Here is a 27,621-nt window from a genome sequence, read left to right as displayed (position 1 = left end):
GTCTCTACGGTGTTCTGTTGTGCGAGTCTGCATGTATCTTCCTGTTTGGCCAATATATGTTTGGTTGCAATCGTTGCAAGGTATTCGGTAAACTACCCCTGATAACTGGTCTTTCGGAGTTTCATCTTTTAACCTTGAATAGTATTTTTTTATGGTGTTCTGCGATTTTTGTGTGATCTCCACATTATCAGATTTTAATATCTTTGCTATTTTCTGTGACAGTTTTTTTATATATGGGATTTTGTAATATTTTTTGTTTTCTCGCGTCTCTCTTGTGGTCGTATTCTCGGTGGAAATATTCATATTAATTAGTCTTCTGATAATAGAGATAGGGTAGTTGTTACTTCGGAGGATGTTTTTTATCTTCTCTATATTTTTACTATGAAAGGATGGGTGCGATAGTATCAAGGCCCTTCGCATCAGATTTTCAGCTGTGTTCAATTTTTGCGAGAAGGGATGGTGTGAATTGAAATTCAATATTCTGCCCGAATATGTTGGTTTGTGGTACCAGTCTACTTTCAGTTTGTTATCCTCTCGAATTATCAGTGTGTCAAGGAATGATATTTTTCTATCCTTTTCTATTTCTAACGTAAACTGAATTCGAGGGTGATATTTATTAAAAGTTTCCAGAACAAAATTCACTTGATCAGCAGGAACTGCGGCGAAGATATCATCAACATATCTTTTAAAAACTGGTACATTGAATGGTAGAACCTTTAAAGCATTGTCCTGCAAATCAGCCACCGAAGACATGTTGAATTCTCTCAATCCAATTAAAAAGAAAGGCAATATAACAGCCCTTGCACAACATACGTTAGACACTTTACATCGTTTTGACTTTGAGAGGGTGGAGGTAGTGGGAAGGCAAAAAATGTTAAAAAAGCGGCTTTTGCATGAAATGATTGCCATACGTAATGAGGAGAACACTCTGAACAAAAGATCAGATATAGACAATTTGAATTCGGCATTTTTCAACTTGTTAGACCATATTAAAGGTATAACCTAGTACTCTTTATCAATATAAAAAAGGAAAAAAAAAAGAAGGAAGAGAAGAAAAGAAGAAAAGGAAAAAAAGAAGAAAAATATTCGATGTTTATCCTTCGGCGAAACGTTTCTAGATTTCTCTTACCACATGTAGACGTTCTTGCATATCAGACTTGTCATTTGTGAATTTGTAAACATAGGTTCCATGTTGTGTTATTGCTGTTCATTTCCTAATATTTTAATGATTAGACTTGGAAAACCAAAAACTTAGCTGTAAGTACCACATACAGAAAGATGGACCCTTGAATTTCCAATTACCTACTGGTTGTTTTTCGATATCTTGTACTTGTTCAGTGTACTTTTACCTTTGTGCATTTAAATCAGTGTAAATGTGTTTTTTTTAAGTATTTGTGTGGATGATGTCAAGATTTTCAATGATTTGTACAGAAATACATAAATAACAATAAAAGTTATCGAAACTGTCGACAACTAAATAAATTGGTTTTTGTCATCTTCAGACCTTAAACCCATTAAAAAACTCAACTTATATTGAAGAAAATAGGTCGTTATAATTCAAACTACGTATAAATATGTTTAGTAATAAATATTTTGATAATTTTGTTTAGTTCTATAGTAGGCTAAGAATTTCTCAATATATCCTCGTTCTTATGCCTTGTAATTATGATATAATTCAAATGTTCCTCTTTCACAAAACGTCATGAACAACGAGACCACGAGACTTTCACGAGACTCGCGCACGAGACGAGACTGCAGTAAAGTTTCGGCTCGTTGATCTCATGGGCATCAATACAAAAACACAACTTTTTACTCATCCCCCATAGCCTCATCATCCTCGAAGGCTAAAATCAACAACAACGATTTTCCATTCAGGCTCTGAGTATTATCATTAAAAAGATTTGCATTGAAGAGACGATTTTATTCGGAAACTTGGATGCAATGGAGGATGGGTGAGTGATTGGGTTTTAGGTGCATCCCTATTCGAAAAATAACTCTGCAAATTTCATTCCTTTATCTCTGTCCCGCTTCGAAGAAAAATATTTAAATCCATGATCGCAACGTAACTCTTTAACGAAGCGTTTCCGTACATTCCTTCATGGGAACTTTTCGTCTCATTTTGAGGTTCTACAACTATATCCATCAAACCTGAGACATCCTCTATAAATGATTCGATTCACCTAATTCCGAATTATTTTCTGAGGAAATCTCGAAAATGTTCATTTCAATTTTTGTTTCAGCTTCACAATAAATGCGTTTCCCAAGTTAAAGCTGAATGCGGGTTGGGAGAGCATGCTGTTCATATTCTTCCTCCTACAGCCATATGTCCAATAGTTCTAGACAGACAAAGATCTCTTCAGAAACGTGGTTCGAAGTATGGACCAGATAATGTGAGTTTTTTCTTCTTCTTAGAATCGAAAATTTTGTTCTCGATAAATATTTTGAATACACTGCACATAAATGGATAGGGATCACTGACCTTCCATCAATTCATCGCAGGAATATTCGCTCCAAGATGTTTTGATCCGATACCAGAGTATATTAAGTTGATATTCTGGTATTCTGATATTCATCAGATAGCGTCCAATTAATTTCAAGAATTTTCGGTATTTTTATGGTACATAATGGTCATAATTAGAAATCTGGAAGACGTAGTTGATATCTTGTGTTGAAAAAAATTCATCAAATAAATGAAAAACTATATTTCGAAATTCATTTCATTCGAACCGTTTGTGAGATTGAACTCAAAATAAAAATTTTTTATGGTTTTTCAACAGCCTGTATCTTTTAAACCGAGCCTATTCGGAAAAAATGGTATAGAAAAAAACTGTTTCTTTTGACCTCAAGAATCGACTGTCGAAATATTCATAGAGCCAAAGACTTACCCTGCATATGGACAAGAACGCAAAAGTCCCATACTCCTTTTTCACGTCTTCTTCCAGAACAGCTACTCTTCAGGAAACAAACAACCTGCGATTTCTTTTCAAATCACGCCAACTCCGAACACGGCGCCTCTATTGGTTTTTATCAATCCAAAATCGGGAGGCAGACAAGGATTACGGATAATGAGGAAGTTTCAGTACATCCTCAACCCGAGACAGGTGCACAACCTGGCAACAGGTGGTCCTATGCAGGGTCTGAACATGTTCAAGGACGTGCCAAATTTCAAGGTCATATGCTGCGGTGGGGACGGCACTGTTGGTTGGGTTCTGGAAACTATGGGTAAGTTACGATTCGCAAAAGGTTCAACATATTATTCAAAGTGACATATAGTTGTGAGCCGACGATGCTAAAGCGGGATTTACTCGAGCGTCGTGGAGACCTAGTGGATTTTGAAGATTAGACGGTACAAAAAAAAAGGTTCTATGATGTATGCATTTTCAGCGGTGGGGAAAGCGTCTGCAGATGTAAAAAAAATCGTCAGGTGTACATACTCGAGCGTGTCAGATGAAGATACTGTATATTGTTGGGCGGTGGAACTGGCCGTACGGAAGAGTTGAAAATGGTGAAAAAAAAAATTTCCAGCGTGTCAGATTTTTGGAGGATATGTTAATTGGACCCAAAGGAAGCTACTCTTCAAGGGACTGACAATTTGGATGTAACGCAAGGTCACAGCGGTCCTTTGAAAATGTAAAAAAAATCGTTACTTGTACATACTCGAGCATGTCAGATTTTCATACAGATGGTCAATCTGTGTGTTGTAGACGTGTTGACCCATTAATCTGACACTAATCAGGGATGGTTTTCCTAATCTGACTCTTTGAAGATGATAAAAATCTCTTTTTTCGAATATTTCCCTCCCTGTATCTCTAATCGTTTTTGTATTTATTATGAAAGTTGTAGAGAATAAAATTCTACACAACTATTGTCTGAAGCAATTTTACATACTCTTAACCGTTCTCGAGTTAGAGGGCGAGAAGCTTAGCCACACATGCGAAAGGGCAAGGTCAATATAGAATCCCAGTCTAATCTGCAATTGTCAAAATGACAAGGTATTTCTATGATGACAATTATGAAATTAGTCACGAAAATTTTAGTATTGTCTGTGACTGAACCTTCTTAGAATGTACTATTTTCCAACGAGTGAATTTTCGTTTCAGCATGTATCGCTAAATACCTCGCATTAATCGCCATATATCTCAAAAACGTTTGATCGTAGAAAAAATTGCTTCAGACAAAATTTGTAGAAAATGTTATGCTCTACAACTTTTATAATGAATGCCAAAAAGATTTGAAGCCCAGGGAAGGAGATAATTCAAAAAAACTGTCAGATTATATTTTTTCCGTTATTCTTGAATCATCAGCTTCAAAATAAGAACAAACACCACCACGCTCGAGAATGTACACGTCACGTTTTTTTTTGCAACTTTGGCGCCCTCCCACACATTCTCGACACTCTTAAATTGTCAGATTAAGAGAATATATACTTTTCAACATGTAATTAACCACATATATCTTAATCTAACACGCTCGAGTATGTACAATGATCGTTTTTTTTTTTACTATTCTGACAGGCTGTCCTAGATAATTCCCCTTTTATACAGGTGTAATTTTTGGTAGAGGTACTCTACAGGGTCCAAGGTATCTCCCCTTATATTAATCTGACACGCTCGAGTAAATCCCGAATTTCCCTCTTCGGCTCCCCAACTAAGAAATCAGAACACCCAGTGATAATGAACATCGTTGGTTCTTACGGTAAAATTCACTTTTTCGTTCATATTTCTGAAACTATTCACATAACAGAAAAAGTTCAAATGCATTTTTTGCTCGTTTCAACATGCTCTACATGATAAATAATAACAAAATATAGGTTGCCATTTGAAAAAGTTAAGTTACGATTCAACTTCTATTTGAATTTTCAAATAAAATTTGTAAGACCCAGTATATCAGATTGCTAAAAACTAAGATGTAACGTATGGTCCAATATATTGATAAGAGCTGGGCAAAATTTGATTTTGATACATTCATTAGAAAATTAGTATCAGCTATTTTAGTGAGTACCTACAGCTGTAAAAATTTTAGGAAAAAGTCGAATATCTCAGAATCGGTGCTATACAGGGTCTTTCACGAGGAACCTCACCCATATTTATACGGGAAACTACTGAACGTATTTTCATGAAATTCAGCACTTATAAGTATTTCACGATGCTGATGAAATCTAAAATATTTTCAAGGCATGAGCACCTCCGGTTTTTCCGGAAATGACGTCAACTTCCGTTTTTCAAATTAGAACAGCATTTTTTTATTGCAGAAATAGATTCCTTAGAAAATGTCAAGTTATTTTGATGTAACATTTTTCAGTTTTGGTTGGAAAATTCTCTCTGAGCGGGAAAATTCGAAAAAAAAATCGAAAATAGAGCTCCGCTGGAACAAGAATAACTTTGGTTTTTGGATGGAAAATTTTCATTTTTGGGATGTTTGAAGATGTAAGATTGATGTATCCACTTTAAAAATCGAAATCGCGATTCATGATACAGGGGGTGAAAAAATCGCTTTCAAAGTTAGGGATGACAAAATCGTGAAAAATCAATTTTTTCAAATTAGAACCCCATTTTTTTATGGCAGATATTGAATCTACGTTAAAAAATAATGTGAGTGTATGCATCACACCCTTGCCCTAAAGTGGATATTTTCTGAGTTATTCACAAAAAACTGTTTTTCGTCTTGAATTTTCAGCTATTTCTTTTCCCTTCACGCCAAAAAGATGAAATTTTCAGGAACTGTTACTTAAACCATGTTTTAGATTTTACTACCCTAATATGCAAGAGAAAAAAGTTACAGGTTGTTCCTAAATAGATGGCGAATTTTGATTCGAATTTGTATCGGAAACCTCTTTATTTCAACTAATCGGCCATCGGTTTTTTCTCCAGTGATAAATAAATAATTCCTTATGAACCATAATTAATGATATCTATCATTAAAAAAAAAGAATGTAAAACATGGTAAGTTTTTGCATATGGTTCATAAGGAATTATTTATTTATCACTGTAGAGAAAACCGATGGCCGATTAGTTGAAATAAAGAGGTTTCCGATACAAATTCGAATCAAAATTCGCCATCTATTTAGGAACAACCTGTAACTTTTTTCTCTTGCATATTAGGGTAGTAAAATCTAAAACATGGTTTAAGTAACAGTTCCTGAAAATTTCATCTTTTTGGCGTGAAGGGAAAAGAAATAGCTGAAAATTCAAGACGAAAAACAGTTTTTTGTGAATAACTCAGAAAATATCCACTTTACGGCAAGGGTGTGATGCATACACTCACATTATTTTTTAACGTAGATTCAATATCTGCCATAAAAAAATGGGGTTTTAATTCGAAAAAATTGATTTTTCACGATTTTGTCATCCCTACCTTTGAAAGCGATTTTTTCACCCCCTGTATCATGAATCGCGATTTCGATTTTTAAAGTGGAGACATCAATCTTACATCTTGAAAAATCCCAAAAATGAAAATTTTCCATCCACAAACCTCGAAGTTATTCTTGTTTCAGCGGAGCTCTATTTTCGATTTTTTTTTCGAATTTTCCCGCTCAGAGAGAATTTTCCAACCAAAACTGAAAAATGTTACATCAAAATAACTTGACATTTTCTAAGGAATCTATTTCTGCAATAAAAAAATGGTGTTCTAATTCGAAAAACGGAAGTTGACGTCATTTAGATATTTTAGGTTTCATCAGCATCGTGAAATACTTATAAGTGCTGAATTTCATGAAAATACGTTCAGTAGTTTCCGGTATAAATATGGGTGAGGTTCCTCGTGAAAGACCCTGTATAGGACCATGGTTGTCAAACCAGAGGTATCTTTAAATTTGATAAGGAATTCAAAAATGCAATAATATACAGGGTGTCCCATTTAAAATAAGAAAGTTGATACCAACAGAGAAAAACCAGGGCACCCTGTATTAAGGTGGGTTAAAAAAATAAATGTGCAATTGATTACAGACAAATTTTGACACCCAGTACGTATAAATCGTTGATTATAAAATGGATAAAGGAAAGAATTCACGTTAATATTCTTTTATCTCCAGATCTTCTGAGAGAAGCAGTCGGACAAGGTTGAAGTAATCAAACGGAAACTCCATAATTCGTTAGCTGAATCGAATACAGCTCGTTTGTGTGCGGGCGTAATTCCTCGAGGAGACGAAGTTGGCTTCGAGTTCAGACTGTCCCATCGGGGACAGATCTGATCGTGATGTTTCGTTATTTCAATTATTGTTAGAATGCCAAGAGAGACGCTCTCGAGATCCACCAGTGTATGTCGATATCGGTTTTCTTGAATTATTATCGGGATGTCTCACTGCCTGAGACGAAGGGTTGCGGGAAGCATCACAGTGAAAATCATTATTTGCCCATGGCCATACAGTTTTTACTAGGAAGGTGTTACTGGGCCCGAAGGACGTTTTTCAGTTTTGAAATGCGGAATTCAGCATACAGGGTGTGGCGTAATGAATGGATAATATGAAGCCTGAGGGTAGGGGACTCTATGGCGGTTCAGAAAAATATATTTTACTTTCAGTAAAAGTGCCTTGGTTTTCGAGATATTGGAGATTTTCTAATATTCAAGAGAATTACCCCCTTCGCCACTCGTTCTGCAGGCAAAACTCCAAATGAAGGAATTTTTTCCAACTGTTTTTTGGATAGTATTCCTGCATAGATGATCTATCGAATGTAATTCATGAGGCGCAAGAATAGTTCTTCATGAAAAAATGATCTGAACTCAACTTTTCCGTTTCGCTTATTTTTTTTTCATAAGTTCAACCTAGCGTGGTGTGAAAAATAATATGGTTACCTGAGAGCCAATGCAAGAAAAAAACATGCCCGTTTCATTGAGATTCCGAAATGATATAACTCTCTGTATTTTCAGCATTTAATACAAAATAAATTCCTGTTGCAATCAGGTGAGGCCTAGTTCAATGTAAACTCTGTTTCTAAAATTTTTAGCAGCTAAAATGAGAAATGCAAGCAGAATAAAGCAATCATCTATAAGAAGGTATAGAGCATGTACTGAAGCTCATGGTGGCTTCTTAGAGCATCTTTTGTGAAATTTAATTCTATGAAACGATACTCATTTTAAAATGGTTGATATGTAATAAAGCTATGATTCATTAGAAAGTGTAGACCATATATCATGTATCAGAACTCATGGTGGCCAATTTAAACATCATTTGTGAAACTTTATTCAATGAAACGATATTTTAAAATTGTTATTTTGTCTCGTTTCCTTTTATTATTGAACCCCAACGTTGTGAAATCAATATTTACAAGTTAATTTCAAGTTATGAATTAAATTTCAGCATTTTTGTAACAAAGCTCTTGATTCAATGTAATAGAAATTAATTTTTAGCTTTTTTTCTTGATTACAAATGTGCTAAAATTCACTTCGTTACTCGAAATTCGCGTAAAAACTATTAACTTTATAACTAAAGGGCTTAATAATGAAAAAATACGAGAGAAAAAACCAATTTCAAAATATCGTTTAATTGAATCGAGTTTTACAAAAAGTGTTCGAAGTGGGCATCAGGAGCTCTACTAGATGCTTTACAACTTCTTATGAATAATTGCTTTATTCTGCTTGGAAGTCTCATTTCAGTTGATAAAAATCAAAGAAAAAGGCTTACATCAAACTCTGCCTTGACTCATTGTAATAGAAATTTATTTTGTATTCATTTCAAAATCCCAGTGAAACAGGCATGTTTCCTCTCGCTTTGGCACTCAGGTAACCTTATTATTTTTTACACCACGCTGGGGTTGAAACCCAATATCTCGAAAACCAAGGGACTTTTACTAAACATGAAATATATTTTTCTGAAGCGCCATTCATTACGGCACACCCTGTATACCTTGAATTTCGAGTGAAGTTTTGAATGATAAGCCGCTTGTCAAAAGTTGAAAATAGGGAAATGATTTTTATTCCATTCACCAAAGATTATAGAGTGTAAAGATAGGAAAAGCCCGTATATCTCTTATACTAAAAACCGACTACATTTTGGCCATTGAAAACATTTCACGATGAGATGGCGCTGAAAACGTACTGTCAATACAGAAAAACTGTTTGATAACAGTTTTCTGTTTTATAATTGAAAGGCGCGAAATTTGAATTATATTTCTTGTATTGAATTTCAATATCGACTTTGTTGACCAGAAAACAAACATCCTGAGCGACAAAACAAATGTATGTTTTTGTTTTGAGACCAGGGTGTTAGTTTTCATCTGATCATTGTTTGGAATCAATTGATATCAATGAAATACGTTGTTGGATGTGATAAATTTTCATTTGCAATTTTAAAAGATTCACAAAAATTTTAAATTATGGACAACGAGTAGAGCTTTGACTAGGTTACAAAACTATAAGGTGATCTGCAGTGGTACCACGATCGATCGACAGTCTATCGACAACTTATCGATGTCGAATTCGATGTGGTGTAGTCGGCAATCTAATCGCACCCGACAGTTTTCGTGTTAACAAGATGTTCGTACAGAGAAAACTGATCATCTTTGGTACAAATTTTAAACTATTTGACTTATAGATAAGGCAGGAAAAAAGGGGAAAAACGGGTTTATTGTCGAGTCGTGCGCTTGTCGTGAGCTTGTGGTACGTGGGCTGATCTGCTATACGTCAAAGATTTTATTTCTATGCAATACGTTGTTTTGATTTAATAAATTTAGTTGAATTTGTACTATTCATATCAGAAATTAATATGAACCAATATTCAATATACCATCATAGCATACACATTTCCGTTACTTACATATTTACAGAATTTTCAGAACCACAATTGAAAAAACCCTTACCAAGGTATACAAGACCTGTATGTTAGCACGTCAGTATAGTTTCTTCATGCTTTTTTTCATGATTTTCTTTATGGTATGATCTCTTCATGACACAATATACAAATTGATTGAGGAATGAACAAAGCTCTCACAGCAGGTTTCATAAAACTTTGACTTTCCAAACAGAAATTTGACAGTCACTCGGTTCCCAAATCGAAATCAATAAAACCTCTGCATTTCTGAAAATATTGAAGGATTAACGACTGAGAATCAATGAATAGACCTATAAAGGTCATAATTTTCCCATAATGGGCCGTTCATGCGAGGGATGCTTTCTGCATACAGAAATTCACGTGAATGAACAGTTCTCAATTGACTTAAAGTAAAATAATAACTGCACATGGTGTAGTCAGTAGAGTTTGCTCAAGTCATTGTCTTTATGCCCTGAAAATAAAAATCATGAATGACTGAGCACATGTTACCAGTTTCAATACTTACATTTCCATTTTCCTTAGTGAAGTAAAAAACTTAATTTCGGAAAATCCATTTTATTTTATGCAAAGTAGTTCACCAAGCAATGATTTTCAAACGGTATTCAGAGGTGTTCACCAAGAAATTATAGAAAAAAGAAACTTAGTGAGGTTGGCACAGAAATGTCTTTGATAATAATAATAATAACAGGTCTTCAATTCAACCTCTACGAAGTGCGCGGTGGCTTTTTTCTTATATCGAAGCTAATGATTCAAGAATAAAGGAAAAAATATAATCTAACAGTTTCAGCAAGCTGGAACAATAAAAATTGGCCATAAAGGTCACAAAAATAAATTTTTTTGAATTTTCTCCTCTCCTGGGCTTCAAATTGTTTTCGCATTAATTAAAAAAGTTGTAGAGTGTAACATTTTCTACAAATTTCTACCGAAGCAATTTTTTCTAGGTTTGAACGTTTTCGAGATATATGGCGATTAATGCGAGGTGTTTCTACATTGACCTTGGCCCTTTCGCATGTGTGGCTAAGCTCCTCGCCCTTATCGCCCTCTAACTCGAAAACGGTTGAGAATGTAAAATTACTTCAGACAGAAGTTGTATAGAGTTTTATTATCTACGACTTTCAAAATGAATACAGAAACGATTAGAGGTACAGGAAGGAAGATATTTTAAAAAAAGGCTGTGACTAGAGTCCCGACTCGGGACTAGTGTCCAGTCCCGAGTGACGTCATTAAATTCGGGACTGATATTCGGTCCCGAATTCAACGATGCGCTGCACTGGTGCTTTGAAATTATTAAGCAGTGAAAGAAGTAGCGAAAATCATGAGCCTATGCCCAGTCAAATAGAAACAATGATTTATATTTCAATCGGGCATGTAGATATGAGTTGCTATAAAGGTAAATATGTTGTTGAAGAATATTTTATTTTCAAATCATCACATTTATAAGGAGAAAAAAGAGCAATCTTGAAATGAAACATTCAAGGTGAAAATTTTAAACAGAACCACAACCTTTACATTTTTTGCTAAATTTTCATACACTTCAAATAGAAATACATTTCATTGTATCGTTATTTCGTATAGAATATCATACATTTCACTAATATATTTTTCAGCTTCCTTTCTCGATCACATTTTTTTTAAATCAAGAATGGCCGTAAGGAAGAGGTTCACTTCTGAATCAAAAATTGTCTGGCAATTCCTCTGGATCAATTTACACTAAGCAATTCACAACTTTCTCACCAGTTAGCATACTTCGATGCTCCTTCCATTCTCATATTCCAAGATAGTATTTCTCCTGTCTTTGCAATCTTGATTTTGAAAAAGCCCAGACTATTTTTTGATAAGCAATCACTACTTGAATTTTGTCGCAACTATTCATAACTAATATTATACGATTCGCGAACATAACCTCAAAACTCTTTTACAATGTCGGGGCTGGACAAGGATCCCGAGTAAGGACAAGAGACTTGTTTGGTGATTGAGTCATTTGATTTCGTCAGTCGGGACTGGACACGGATCCCGAGTCGGGACTCTAGTCACAGCCTTAAAGGAATGCCGTGTTATCATATTTAAACTGTCAGATTAAGTAAACTCCCCATGATTATTGTCAGATCGATGGATCAACACGTCTGTTATACCGAGATTAACCATCTGTATGAAAATCTGACACGCTCGTGTATTTTCAAAGGACCAATGTAACCTTGCTTCACGTCCGAATTGTCAGTTTCTTGAAAAGTAGCTTCCTTTGGGTCCAATTAACATATTTTCTAAAAAGCTGACACCCTCGAAAAAATTTTTATCATTTTCAACTCTTTCGTACTGCAATCCCCACCACGCAAACTGTCAGATTAACATGAATTTATTATTAGAGACACTTAGAGTATACACTGCTGAAAGTGCATACTTCATAGGACGTTTTTTTCTTTCTACCATCTAATCTTCAAAATCCACTAGTTTTCCACTTGCTCGGGTAAATCCCGATTTAGCATCGTCGACTCCCCAACTATTAGAATAGTTGTCATTTTCAATTTTTTAACAACTTTGTCATTTTGAAAGTTTTGTATAGGTGATTTTTGGTGAAACGCTTCATTTTGATCAGTTAGTTCTTCTGTTAAAAAAACCTCATCTTTAAATACACCCTGTATTTCCCTGATACAATAAAGAATTCTTCAGAATATAACGATGTTGATTCGTAGTTGGTGAAATCAACCTGAAATCGTGGGTGGTTTCTGAAGTTTTCCATCGAGAACGAGAGATTCGGTGTAAAGGAGAAAATTCAAGAGGCGATCTCTATTCAACAGTTGTGTCAAAGACCGAACGAATATTATTCCGGCCATTATTCAAGTTTCCAGATGCTGTAATCCCTCATTTTCAGATAAAGTGGAACTCGATTGCCAGCCAGCTGTGGGTGTCATTCCACTCGGCACTGGAAACGACCTGGCAAGATGCCTACGTTGGGGCGGCGGATACGAGGGAGAATCCATTCATAAAATCCTCCACAAAATAGCAAGGGCATCCACCGTACTCCTCGACAGATGGCTCATTGAACTGTCGGATAGCGCGCCTCCTGAACCAGATTTAACACAGGCCGATACAAGGATACCCTACAATATAATCAATAATTATTTTTCGATTGGTGTGGTAAGTTTTATTTCGATTTTGATTCCTTCGGTTTTCTAGTTCCGAAATGGGTCAGTGGATCTGTCGATTTCTCGCTTGGACAAGAATACTCTCAAAGGCGTCCCGTCAGGGTCGGCAAGGTGGAATGTGTCTGAAGCTGCAGTTTTCGATTTTCGAAAAAAAGTCTGTGGTGCTGCTTTGTGTCGTGTGCTGCTCAGGATATTCCACAAAATGTATGGAATGGGCCTGCCCAGCACTTTAAAAAAAATAGGTTTTTAAGTTTGAAAGAGATTGTGCTATACATGTACTGAGTTGTGCCGTTCGAATTTCCTGTCATTTGCCAGAAAATCGAAAATGAAGAAAAACGTTAGCCCAGCACTTTTACTTTTGTCCCTAAAAATAAGTGAACTAATTTGTGCTACATTTTTGCTGCCTTGTGCGGTAAATGTTTTCTCGAAAACTCGTCGAATTTTCCAGAAAATCGCGAAATTGAACAAAAAGCTAGCCCAGCTCTTTTGCTTTTGTTCCTAAAAATGAGTGAAATAATTTGTGCTACATTTGTGCTGCCTTGTGCGGTAAATGTTTTCTCGAAAACTCGTCGAATTTTCCAGAAAATCGCGAAATTGAACAAAAAGCTAGCCCAGCTCTTTTGCTTTTGTTCCTAAAAATGAGTGAAATAATTTGTGCTACATTTGTGCTGCCTTGTGCTGTAAATGTTTTCTCGAAAACTCGTCGGATTTTCCAGGAAATCGCGAAATCAAACAAAAAGCTAGCCCAGCACTTTTGCTTTTGTTCATAAAAATGAGTGAAATAATTTGTGCTACATTTGTGCTGTCTTGTGCGGTAAATGTTTTCTCGAAAACTCGTCGGATTTTCCAGGAAATCACGAAATTGAACAAAAATCTAGCCCAGCACTTTTGCTTTTGTTCATAAAAATGAGTGAAATAATTTGTGCTACATTTGTGCTGCCTCGTGCGGTAAATGTTTTCTCGAAAATTCATCGAATTTTGTAGGAAATCGCGAAATTGAACAAAAAGCTAGCCCAGCACTTTTGCTTTTGTTCATAAAAATGAGTGAAATAATTTGTGCTACATTTGTGCTGCCTCGTGCGGTAAATGTTTTCTCGAAAATTCATCGAATTTTGTAGGAAATCGCGAAATTGAACAAAAAGCTAGCCCAGCACTTTTGCTTTTGTTCATAAAAGTGAGTGAAATAATTTGTGCTACATTTGTGCTGCCTCGTGCGGTAAATGTTTTCTCGAAAATTCATCGAATTTTGTAGGAAATCGCGAAATTGAACAAAAAGCTAGCCCAGCACTTTTGTTTTTGTTCCTAAAAATGAGTGAAATAATTTGTGCTACATTTGTGCTGCCTTGTGCGGTAAATGTTTTCTCGAAAATTCATCGAATTTTGTAGGAAATCGCGAAATTGAACAAAAAGCTAGCCCAGCACTTTTGTTTTTGTTCCTAAAAATGAGTGAAATAATTTGTGCTACGTTTGTGCTGCCTTGTGCGGTAAATGTTTTCTCGAAAATTCATCGAATTTTGTAGGAAATCGCGAAATTGAACGAAAATCTAGCCCAGCACTTTTGTTTTTGTTCCTAAAAATGAGTGAAATAATTTGTGCTACATTTGTGCTGCCTTGTGCGGTAAATGTTTTCTCGAAAACTCGTCGAATTTTCTAGGAAATCGCGAAATTGAACGAAAATCTAGCCCAGCACTTTTGCTTTTGTTCATAAAAATGAGTGAAATAATTTGTGCTACATTTGTGCTGCCTCGTGCGGTAAATGTTTTCTCGAAAATTCATCGAATTTTGTAGGAAATCGGGAAATTGAACAAAAAGCTAGCCCAGCACTTCTGTTTTTGTTCCTAAAAATGAGTGAAATAATTTGTGCTACATTTGTGCTGCCTTGTGCGGTAAATGTTTTCTCGAAAACTCGTCGAATTTTCCAGGAAATCGCGAAATTGAACGAAAATCTAGCCCAGCACTTATGTTTTTGTTCCTAAAAATGAGTGAAATAATTTGTGCTACATTTGGGCTGTCTTGTGCAGTTAATTTTTTCTCGAAAATTCGTCGAATTTACCAGGAAATCGCGAAATTGAACAAAAAGGAAGCCCAGCACTTTTGTTTTTGTTCCTAAGAAGGGGTGAAATAATTTGTGCTACATTTGTGCTGCCTTGTGCGGTAATTTTTTTCCCGTAAATTCGACGTATTTTCCGAAATCGCGAAATTCAATTTCGCTAGCACTTATCGTTTTTTCTGAATGAAAACATGGAAAGAATTGTGCTACACGTGTACAAATAAATGCCGTTGAAATTAGTTCACTCATTTTCAGGAACAAAAAACAAAAAGTGCTGGTCTAACTTTTTTCGTCATTTTCGATTTTCTTGGACATAAGAGGAAATTTTACAAAAATTCGATCGGCACAACTCAGTACAGGGTGAGCAAAATTCTTTATCTACTGAAGAGATCACGAGAACTATAGCAGCAAGAAGAAAACGGACGACACATTCTCGAGCTCGTTTTTCTTGAGTATTCCAAATCTGAAAACAGATCCAACCTAACGTTCATAGATTTTGAGTTATGAACGAAAATTATGAAATTGACATTTTTAATGGAGCCGAATGTGAATAACTCGCTTATTTGAACTCGATTTCGAAATCTGTTGTTACATTATACAGGCAGTTTTCCATGAAGAATTCGAATATGATATTATTGAATTTTTTGATCCAGTCATTTTCGAAATACGACAGGGAATTTTGATTTTTCAAATATAAACTATTGTTCTTTCATCTTGCTGAAATTTTTTTGTTGATTTCAGATATGTATAATATTCACGTGAATATTACACGAGAAAAAAATATAATACTTTTTCCTGCTGAATAGCATAGTAGGCTGGCCTACTATGCCTCTACAATTGGAATCACGGATTGAAAAATAAAATTTACGAAACAAGAATACAAAATTATGAACAATTAAGAAACAGAACGGAAAACGCCCTGAGTACCACCAGTAGGTATTCACATCGGCAATGCCAGATACAGGCTGTTTCATGAGTCGTTGGTCATAGCCTAATGGTGAATGCAGGTCATCCAGGAGACTCTGAAAACTTGCTTGTTTTGTATCTTAAGGCTATAAGTTTCGGAGATACGGGGTGATTCATGAATATTGGCCGAAATTTGCGATAACCATAACTCTGGACTGCAAGGTCCGATTTCTATCAAATTTTATGGGTTTGTTCACTTCTGAAAGCTCTTCCAAACGGTTCATGAAATATCAATATTTTCAGGGCAGTACTCAGAATATCATGATTTTTCATTCAAGAATCAATCTATATTTTTTACATCCCTTACAGAAATTTCGTTATTGTCATTAAAGACTACATAATTTATTCTGAGGAAATCAATTTTCACTTCGCATGGCATATTTGTCATAAGGGAATAGGAATCGGACGAATTCATATTTTATATCATTTTTTCGAAATGCGTTCCTGCTTTTATTTCTCGGGTGATAATATTTATGGTCCTCTGCCGAGTTTCTGAATTATTTTGAATTCTGTTCAATTCTTCTTCATTTTGAACTCTCAGCACACCATAAATATTATCACCCGAGGAATAAAAACAGGACCGCATTTCGAAAAAATGATATAAAATATGAATTCGTCCGATTCCTATTCCCTTGTGACAAATGTGCCATGCAAAGTGAAAATTGAATTCCTCAGAATAAATTATGTAGTTTTTAATGGCAAAAACGAAATTTCTGTAAGGGATGTAAAAAATATAGATTTTGGTTCTTGAATGAAAAATCATGATATTCTGAGTACTGCCTTGAAAATATTGAAATTTCATGAGCCGTTTGAAAGAGCATTATGAAATGAACAAACCCATGAAATTTTATCGAAATCGGACCTTCCACTACAGAGTTATGGCTATCGCAAATTTAGGTCAATATTCATGAATCACCCCGTATCTCCGAAACTGATAGCCTTAGGATACAAAACAAGCAAGTTTTGTGAAAGGCCTGGATAAGCTGCATTCACCATTGGGCTATGGCCAACGACTCATGAAACACCCTGTATGTAGTGTTAGTTTGGCATGCTTATCTAAGGATGGTTCACAATTTTCCACTACCGTTGATGGAGGTACTTATTTTTCATCATCTTACTTTTTGTAAAAATTGTAATTATAGCCTATTATCGTATTTTTTTTATATTACTGACTCTTTAAGTTCCTTTCATAAATAGACAAACCGACCGACTTCCTTTAATAAATAATCAGACAAAAGTCTTTTATTCTCTTAAGGATATCGATCTCGATATCAATATAAAAAGAAATAATTATTCGACAGTCTTTGATTCCTATCACAGAAGGTTGATTTCACATGGAATTATGTGGAGTTCACGAACCATAATGCATTTTCATCGGTCGCTATGGTTACTCCAGCCTACTGAAAATTCAACAGAAAAGCAGGAAAAAGTATTGAATTCTTTTCTTATGTTATAGTCATGTGAATAGCGACATATGATACATTTTTGAAATCCGCAAAAAATTTGCTGCAAGATGGGAGAATTTTAAACTACAGTTTTCATTCGAAAAATAGAAGTCCCTGTCGTATTTCGAAAATGACTGGATCAAAAAATTTAATAATTTCATATTAAAATTCCTCATAAAAAAGGATGTAACAACAGATTTCGAATACGAGTTCAAATAAGCGAGTTATTCATTGAAAATCACAATTTCTCAATTTTCGTTCATAACTCAAAATCTATGAAGGTTAGGCTGGATCTGTTTTCAGTTTTGGATCAGTCAAGAGAAAAGAGCTCGAGTCATCCATCAGTTTTCTTCTAGCTGCTATAGTTCTGGAGATCCCTTCAGTAGACAACGAATTTTGCCCAACCTGTACATGTATACCACAGTCTATTTCAGGCCTAAAAACCCATTTTTTTCTAAAAGTGCTGGGCTGGCCCAATCCATACATTTTGAGAAATATTTTGAGAACCGTGTGGAATTGAATTGAATTCAATGGCACAAAGCAGTGCAAACCTAGTACAATTCAGCACAATTTTTTTTCCGAAGATCGAAAAGTGTTGGCCAACTTCACACATGATAATATTCACCCCTCATAATTTCAAAGAGCATAAATGAGCCAATCCTTTTTGTTACAGGATGCCGCTATTTGTGTGAAGTTCCATCTTGAAAGGGAGAAGAATCCAGAAAAATTCAACAGCAGAATGAAAAATAAATTGTGGTATTTCGAATACGCAACATCCGAGCAATTTGCGGCTTCTTGCAAAAACCTACACGAACATATCGACATAGTGGTAAGTTGATATTTGATCTTACAGGGAGGGCAAAATTCGATGGCGATTTAATGGCAGCTCTGTAACCGTAAGAGCTAGGGAATTGGACGGAACGTTTCCGATTATCTCCATTTTCAAAAGATGGAAAATTGCAAAACGGCAACCCCCTATATCTTCTTTTGTGTTCATAATTTAATATATCGTAGATTAAATTGGTGTCCTTTCTCGTGAAGTTTCGATTATATCGAAATAAATTCTTTTGTCTCATTTTTATGTAGAATTCAGAGGCAAAGTAGAAATTTTTTTTCAGTCTGCCACCCTATATTTTTTTAAATATTACAGTCCTATATTTACCCATACTAGTACAAGTATACAGTCAATTTGAACAGGTACCACCATCTCCGCCCCTATACAGGGTGTTTCCTAATTGAATGTCAATATTTATGGGGGTGATTTTTTGACCCATTTTAAGAAGAAAACTTTATATGAACATATGTCCTAAACGTCCTACCTTCTGAGATACAGAGTAGTATTATTTAGACAGTCAGTGGCTGACATGAGCAAATTTTGATGTCTTGAATTTTTTTGTCCGACTCACGGGTTTCACCTGAAAAATAAAATTTATGTACTTATGTCTCTGCATGGTGATATTGTCATATGTATGTATTAAGGATACTGTTATGATCATGCAGAGAAACGGTTTTTAAGCGGAAACCGCGAATCGCATTAAAAAAAGTCAAGTGATCAATTTTGAAAATAAATGATTGGGAATTTCAAAAATAATATTTATTTCATTAAAAATCTGTGTCGTACCATCAATGTCTGCCAAAATAGGTAGGTCAAATTACGTACGAACGCCACTGGTGAAAATTAAGAAAAAAGTTATACATTAAAAAATGCCTCTTGATTCATAGTATACATGTATGACAAATTTCATTGAAATATTTGAAGTGGTATTGTAGATATTGATAATAAATAATTCATTTTTGAAAACTTTACCACCCTGTATCTCAAAAGATAAGACGTTTAGGACATATGTTCATATGAAGTTTTTTTCTTAAAATGGGCCCAAAAATCAACCGCATAAATATTGACATTCAATTAGAAAACACCCTGTATACTAAATCAGAAAAAATGCAAAAAAAAGGAAATTGGTTCCTAGGCGGACAGTTTATACAGTGCGCGTCAAAATTATGGAACAAATTCATTTTCTCACAAGAAAAATATTTGGCAACAATCCTGAAACAGGTCAATTTTTGTTTCACTTTCACCAAATTTTTATGCATTTTTGGAGGATTTTTGTTGCACCCTGTGCCATCCCCATCAACCCTCTAAATTTTTTGAATAGGGAAAGTGGTTCATGTGGTACTTTTTTAGCAAGGTCTTTGTATCTTCTGTGCAGGCGTGCAGAAATCTTCAAAAAAACAATTTTTTTTTTGAAAAATTTGTTCAAAGTTCAAGTTCAAAGAGATTTTCAGTACTTTGATACGATGGTACCTGATGACATTTGTCACCGAATGCAAGTCGACCATTACAGTTTTGTGCATGCACATTTGAATTCGGTTTTGTTCGAAACATACACAGCCGCGAGTTGAAGTTTTCCAAAGTGTAAAGTCATTATCTATTATATAATTACTCGCTTTTTTTCTGCATCTCAAATAAAGTGAAATATAATAATGTAAGACTCTGTTAAATAAATAATTCTCCGAAGTCCTTTACAAAGATTTTGTTTATTCATTCACGTCACAACAGCTCGGGATTTAGGTTATAAGTTTAATAATTATTCCAAATTTTCAGTGTGACAACGTTTCTTTGGACTTGGCAAACGGACTACCTCTTCAAGGAATCGCCCTCCTGAATATACCGTACACGCACGGAGGATCAAACTTATGGGGCGACAATCTAACGACTGCGAAGAAGAAGACGAAAAAGAAGAAGAGGCAGAAAGATTTGAGCACCAGTAGCTTCAATTCGATCGATCTCAAGGGGGCAGTGCAAGGTACAAAGATTCATTTCGTTAAGCTGTGTGTTGGCTCATTATTGGTTTTTTTAAATTCAGATATTGGTGACGGTTTGATTGAAGTCATAGGACTAGAGAATTGTCTTCACATGGGTCAAGTACGCACAGGTTTGAGAGCAAGTGGCAGAAGATTGGCTCAGTGTTCTTCGGTTGTGATAAAGACGAAAAAAACATTCCCAATGCAGATTGATGGAGAACCTTGGATGCAGCCTCCTACAACGGTAAGCTTAAATTATTTCTTAATGTTGTGCCATTTTTACATTGGCACTACCTACCTACTTATAGTGATGACAAACATGACAGATGATCCATATTTAAGGATATTTTGTTCAGAGGTCTTGATCCTTTTATTCCTCGATCTTTCAGACAGAGAGTTGGAATACTACCTTTTGCACATTTCACCTCAGCATGCCTGCTGCATTGTAATGAAATGGTAGTTTTCAAACATACCCCCTCATTTTAGAATAATCTTTTTAGTTTCATTTTCGTAATTATTATTATTTTTGAATTAGTTTTTAGAAGAATCTTTTTAAATTTCAATTCATGATTCCGACATCGTTTGGAATTGTACCGTATAAAATACACTGGAATTGGAAGATAACCGTGTTTTTTGTTCGCTAGCACAGATAAGTCGAAATTAAGATGTCTTCATCGACGCAAATTTCACCTAATTTCGACAGTTGGGGCACATCTGATTTTTGGACCCATTTTAAGAAGAAAACTTTATATGAACATATGTCCTAAACGTCTTACCTTTTGAGATACAGAGTGGTATTATTTAGACAGTCGGTGGCTGACATGAGCAAATTTGATCCCTTGAATTTTTTTGTCCGACTCACGGGTTTCACCTGAAAAATAAAATTTATGTACTTATGTCTCTGCATGGTGATATTGTCATATGTATGTATTAAGGATACTGTTATGATCATGCAGAGAAACGGTTTTTATTTTTTCAAGCGAAAACCGCGAATCGCATTAAAAAAAAGTCAAGTGATCAATTTTGAAAATAAATGATTGGGAATTTCAAAAATAATGTTTATTTTCATTTGGTGGTTCGGGAATTTTACAAGTGCAAGTGGCCAAACCGATAGGTAAAACGACACTCCGTTTTTTTTTATATATCATTGGAACTTCAGTCTCTGTCTACACCCCTCCTATACCAGAGTCTGAGTTCCACCCCTACTGTCAATAACGTACCCTGCTGGTGTGGATACCCGGGCGGTACAGAAGGCACTTTGGAGTGGCTACCCTTCGTAGAATATTCCCGTTCGTTCCCGTGTTCACCCCTACGGTTAGGAAGCACTCTGCTGGTGTGAATACCCGGGGAGTGCCGAATGCGCCTAAGGGTGAGCAGTCGTTATTCTGTGTCGTCGTATTTCATCCCCTAACCTGGCTGAAGTCCGATGCCTGTCCGTTAAGTGGGCGTCTTAGGTTCTGGCTGGCGAACACGTCCGTAAACCCCGTATAACGTTTGAGATCGGATCCTCCGTTTCATTCCGTCCGTTTTGCCCTGTAAATTCACTGATCTCTAGTCTTTCACTGTAAGAATTTTAAAATAGTGCCATTTGTGTTTCCTTGTACGAGTCGACAAATATAATTTGTGTACGTTGATTTTGACTTTCACTGGTTGTCGCTAACACCCCTGACACCGAGGAACCTTGTCTTGGGCTCGTAGCTACCAGGGTAGGTTTGCTATTTTCCCTTAAAGAATAGTTGGCGCTCGAGTACCCCGAGAAAAAGCCGTTACAGCATGTTGCTGTATAACCTCTACGATAAACTTGATCACATAATTCTTGCAATGCATGAGTATGAGTCTGATGTCTGATTCGTTTTCGTGTGGTATAGAAGATACAAATCAAATATTATAGGGTAAGATAGGAGACGCCCTCATATCTCTAGTACTAAAAACCGACTACATTTTGGCCTGTGTTTGCCACATTTGACAATGAGATGGAGCTGAAAACGTATTGTCAACACAGAAGGGGGAGGAAGGAATATAATAATTTCAGCTTATTCTTCACACAAATTTATTATTATTACACTTATACGGCACACAGAGAGTTTTTTCTGAGGTTTTTATTTCTGCTGTCTCGTGTTGCCATTTCTTTACACCCGCTTCACTGTTTTCAGATTGTAAAAGTTTGTAACACTCTATTTCTAAAGAATATTTCAATGTCGACTGTGTGGAGAGCACAAAACAAACATCCTGAGCGACAAAACAAATGTATGTTTTTGTTTTGAGATCAGGATGTTAGTTTTCATCTGAACATTGTTTGGAATCAATTGATATCAATGAAATACGATGTTGGATGTACTATATTTTTTATTTGCAATTTATAAGAAATTCACAAAAATTTGAAATTATGCGCAGCGAATAGAGCTTTGACTAGGACACAAGAGTGTCCTAATTGATTTGTTAAAATCAGCTGTTTGTTCGTTACCGTGGGGCACACAAGGCTTTTTATTATCACTATAAATAGGCATTTCTGAAAAAGCTATAGTCTTATCACTCTAATCTAACGTCGGGAAGAACATTTTTTCCAAAAACATGCACAAAACAAAATACTCGACCAAAACAGCACGCGAATCAATGGAGGGAAAAGCTTGTGTGCCCCACAGTAACGAACAATCAGCTGATTTTGACAAATGGTTAGAGTTCCCTATATGGTGATCTGTCAAAGGTGTTATTTCTGTGCACTACGTTGTTTTGAATTGATAAACTTAGTTGAATTTCTAAAATTCATATCAGAAATTAATATGAACCAATATTAAATATACCATCATAGCATACGCATTTCCGTTACTTACATATTATTTACAGAATTTTCAGAACCGCAATTAAAAAAAACCTTACCAAGATATACATAGAAGACCTGTATGTTAGCCCGTCAGTATAGTTTCTTCATGTTTTCTTTATGATTTCCTTATGATATGGCCTCTTTATGACATAATATACAAATTGATTAATGAATGAACAAAACACTCACAGCAGGTTCCATAAAACCTTGACTTCCCAAATAACAATTTGACAGTCAATAGATTCCCAAATAGAAATCAATAAAACCTTTGCATTTCTGAATATATTGAAAGAGTAGCTATTGAGAATCTTTGAATGGACGTATAAAAGTCATAAATTCCTCTAAATGGACCCTTCATGCAAGGGATGCTGCCTGCATCAAAGATTATAGAGATATAAATCTTTGGCCTTCATATAACAATTCGCGTGTATGAACAGTTCTCAATTGTTTTACAGTAAAATGCTCACAGCACATGGTGTAGTCAGGTCGTGAAAATTTACGTTTTCCTTAGTAAATTAAAAGACTTAATTTCGGAAAATCAATTTTATTCGATCCACACTTCTTCACCATGCAATAAAACAAAAAATTCAATGAGGAGCAAACTACAACGAGCTAAATGAGAAAAAAGGCGGTTCGAGAATCAAAACATTTAAAACCTTTTCGATCAAAATGGCCATCTGAAATCTTATAAAACTTCATATGTTTCTGCAAATGGCCCTCGAATTAAAATTTCAACCAGTCTTAGGGTCTTAGAAATACATTTGAAACATAGAGTGCGCTCAAATCAATTTAGTCGCTTTGTGTCCATCTTTCTCCTCTAAAATCTTTGATACAAATATTTGTAATATTTGTAATTGTCAAAATAATAATTTTATTGATACGGTAATTACTAAAGAAATCAGATAAATAAGGATAAATGAGGATTTCAAAAGGCGAAAAATATGCAGGGTGATCCATTTGAAATAACAAAGTTCATTGGTTCATCGGAAAAAGGAAAGATCTGATTGCAACGTCAATACCACCATACTATCGACCATATCACAAGATCCTTATACAGCAAAATCTACAAAAATCGTGCAATCCGTTTCCGAAATAAATGAGGCCTTTCCTACTCAAAACTCAATTAGTATAATAAAAAATAAATAAAAGGAAGGAAAACAGACTCCACTTCTCAGGAATACTTTCGATTTGAAGTGATACCACGAAGAGTCTGGATTATGATGGTGCAATCAAAACAAAAATTCGGACATGAAAAAAATACAAAAAGTTTACTTGATAAGTTTTGTGGCATTTCATATAATATTTTTATCATTCAATAATTTTCTTAGTTCATTTAAGTTTTTCTTTGTAGAGCCAAATATTGATTGGAATTTTTTACTTTGCAGCTTTGCAGGACCAACTTTTCAAATCCTTACTTCAACACAAAAGAAAACATATTACTTGATATAACTCAAATAATGCGTCCTCTAAAAAATGCCTGGATGAATTTCACTGCTACTCTATCTGCAGATGGATGATACATCTTAAACATATAACGTCGACCATATTTTGTAATTTGCAATCATTCAACTCGCAATATTTTTGGAACTTTTGATCCAAAATATCTCTTATGATGTAGTATTCTTGATGAATTACCCGTCTTCGAGTCATTCGAGTTTGAATATATGTACACGTTCTTCTTTCGAGAGCTATACTCCATTCACTTTTATTTTAGCAGTCGGTTGACCATAGAAATTTGACACATTTCACTCTGTATAGTACGAAAATGTTGGGTTAAGCTTGTCAAAACATTTTTGGGTTTTAAATCAACGCTATGTTGCCCGTTCCACGTAAAAGTTTCTGTTATTATGTATTTCATCACAAATCACAATGTCGAATCTCTTCGGAAAATATGTCACGAACATAATTGAAGTTCATACAAACTGATTGAAGGCATACCAAATCCAATTATATGCATGGAAAATACAAGAGATCAGTATAATATCATAATATGCACTAGTTTGAGGAGAGTAAATCTTCTTTGGCTGAAGTTTGAATAAGTTACATCCGTTGTAGATTTCAAAAATATTAACCCAAATAAGATGAAATGCATATGTTGCAGTGATTGGGAATGGCTATCTCCCGAAGGAATTAACAGATAATTACAAGAATGTTGAATTCTTCAACAAAAATCATCTTGCATCAATATAAGTAAAAGGAATTAAAGGAAGTTTCAATCAAGATGAACTTCACCTTTGAACAAAAGTTTCACATGAATAAACAATTAATAGGACAACTGGCTGGTATTTGTGGCTGTTCATCTAAATGCATTGATATAATAATAATAATAATTAGGTATTTATTGGTACCTTGAGACATTTACAATGTATAGGACAAGTCAAACGAAAAATAGAAAAATCAACTTATTCTACGATGACATCGAAAATCCTGTAGTAAACTTTTCGCATTAATTTACTCAAACATAAAATTCTTAAATGCCACTACTTTTTTGGGTCTCCCAATAGAAGGAACTTCTTTGTCATCCTCTTCATTCACAATCTTTCTGATTGTGGAAATATTCAGCTGAAATATAAGTCGTTTACGTCCGGTTTCATAATCAAATTTGAAGTCACTTTAAGCTTAAAGCTTCCTTTACTGTCATTTTTACGGCCGGTTTCATAATCAAACCTTAAAGTCCCTTTAATTTTAAAGCCTCCTTTAACCCTACTAAAAATGACACTAAAGGAAGCTTTAAGCTTAAAGTGACTTTAAATTTGATTATGAAACTGGACGTTAGTAGGGTTGAAGGAAGCTTTAAAGTTAAAGCGGCTTTAGGTTTTATTATGAAACCGGCCGTTAGATTCAGATGAAACATTATATAAATTCTCTTACATTGAATATGTTCGCTACCGACTGACGTATTGTGAATTTTAGAATATCAGGATAAAACTATTTGAATGAGCGGACCTGAATTCTAAATAGCACTTCCTGAAACCCTGTCTCTTTTTCCAATCACTTTCGGCATTTTCGTAATAAAAATTGATATTAGTTGTGGCAACGGCGTTATGACATTAATGATAGTTCATGAGTGCCAACCTTACTCCGTTCTAGTTACAAAAACTTGAGATAATTATTTCATGGCCAACCGACTGCTAAAATAAATATGAATGCAGTATACATCAAGTTGAACAAAAAATCTTGAATGGTACCTACCGTCAAAATTTCGATTGACCTTACTGATGTTATGCCCGTGAAAACGAACAGATCTACCTTCAGAGTTGAATTTCTCATGAAAGATTTAGTTTTTGTTGATATATCAACAGTAAAAGAAAATTATTTTGATACGTTTTATCTAAAAAAAAAACTGAGAACAAAACAGAAAAGAGTTTCTTTGTTCAGAACTACCCTTCGTGATTCCTAAAAAATTCATGATCAATAACATCCTCTTCAAATCTTTAAATAATATCCAATATTGGAATCTTTTATTTCGGAAGTTATGCTTACATAACCGATCATTAAAGGTAGGTACATACTACAAAATTACGAAATCCCGTCAGTATCGTGAAGTCAACGAAGGTATGCAACGTTAATCGGTTTTTCTTAAAAAGCTCTTTCGCTCTGACAGTTTCGATTTCAACATGAAGACACACGCGCTATGCTTTGCCTCAAGAGGTAAACCTTGGCGTATGTGCCACTACATCCGATGAAACTCCAGAGGTGTGTGGGCTCCAAGTTCTCAAGATAAACGAACGCTATATCGATGGGATGTCGGAGTGAGACTCACGCTTGAATTAATTTCTTGCCAAAATGTATAACGTTTCAACCTGCAATATATTTCGAACTATTCGTTGAAGGAAGATGATACTAAGAGCATTTTTCGACAGGAATAAATGCCGAAGATGAAGGTCATATTCATTTGTACATTGATTCATTCCAAGACAGTCAAAAGACCTCTTCAATTGGGGCATATGCCATCATCATCATAAATGTGATTCGAAAATATTTTCGAATCACATTTATGATGTTAAAACTGATTATTGTGGGTTATCCTTAGAGTTGGATATATGGAGTCGCGAACTTTTTTATAGAACTGTTTGAGCTCTACAAATTTCTAGTTGGTCATTTTTCTCTACCTTTTATAGTTTTCTCAGCGTCGTCCATAATAGCCGGACAGAAATGGACTTCTTTCGACTTTTCAAGGAAAATATATATATTTTGAATCTTCGTAGTCAAGGTATAAACGCACGATAAATAAAAAGTGGAAGTTAGCTCTTGTTGTTTTTTGATAATTATAATCATGATTTTCAACAAAAACAATGCATTATAATATTTGCAATGGTGTAAAAGATTCCGATCGCTTAGATCTTTTGTCTTTTCTGCTGTAGGACGACTCCAGTATTTCTCTAACGATGGACCAACAATAATCAGCCAGCATAGAGGGTTACTCTTTGCCTTGGTAGCATTTTTCGAATGACGCGATGTCTTGATGGAATCGCTCTCCATGCTCGTCACTTACGGCTCCCATATTTTGTGGAAAGAAATTAATATGTGATTGCAAAAAGTGTATTTTTAAGCCCGTTTGCAACAGCCGAGAATTCTCTAGAGAATTTGCTCGAAAATTCATGCGCCGTGAATTATATACCGTT

The 27,621-nt window shown here is 35.1% G+C and overlaps 1 protein-coding gene across 1 annotated transcript in view; it reads left to right on the top strand.

Moving 5' to 3' along the window:
• The window catches only part of LOC123307624 (diacylglycerol kinase 1), a 262,505-nt gene that overhangs the window by 233,318 nt on the left and 1,566 nt on the right, over nt 1-27,621 (top strand). Inside the window, exons 11-16 of the mRNA XM_044890010.1 lie at nt 2,241-2,390; nt 2,943-3,222; nt 12,636-12,901; nt 18,044-18,199; nt 19,976-20,177; nt 20,238-20,419. Of these exons, the coding sequence (XP_044745945.1) occupies nt 2,241-2,390; nt 2,943-3,222; nt 12,636-12,901; nt 18,044-18,199; nt 19,976-20,177; nt 20,238-20,419 (1,236 nt within the window). The remainder of the gene's footprint in view (nt 1-2,240; nt 2,391-2,942; nt 3,223-12,635; nt 12,902-18,043; nt 18,200-19,975; nt 20,178-20,237; nt 20,420-27,621) is intronic.

This window comes from Coccinella septempunctata, chromosome 2 (genome assembly GCF_907165205.1).
Source record: "Coccinella septempunctata chromosome 2, icCocSept1.1, whole genome shotgun sequence".
Classification (NCBI taxonomy): domain Eukaryota; kingdom Metazoa; phylum Arthropoda; class Insecta; order Coleoptera; family Coccinellidae; genus Coccinella; species Coccinella septempunctata.
The sequence above is the reverse complement of the archived record's forward strand: the minus strand, read 5'-3'. Positions and strand labels throughout refer to the sequence as shown.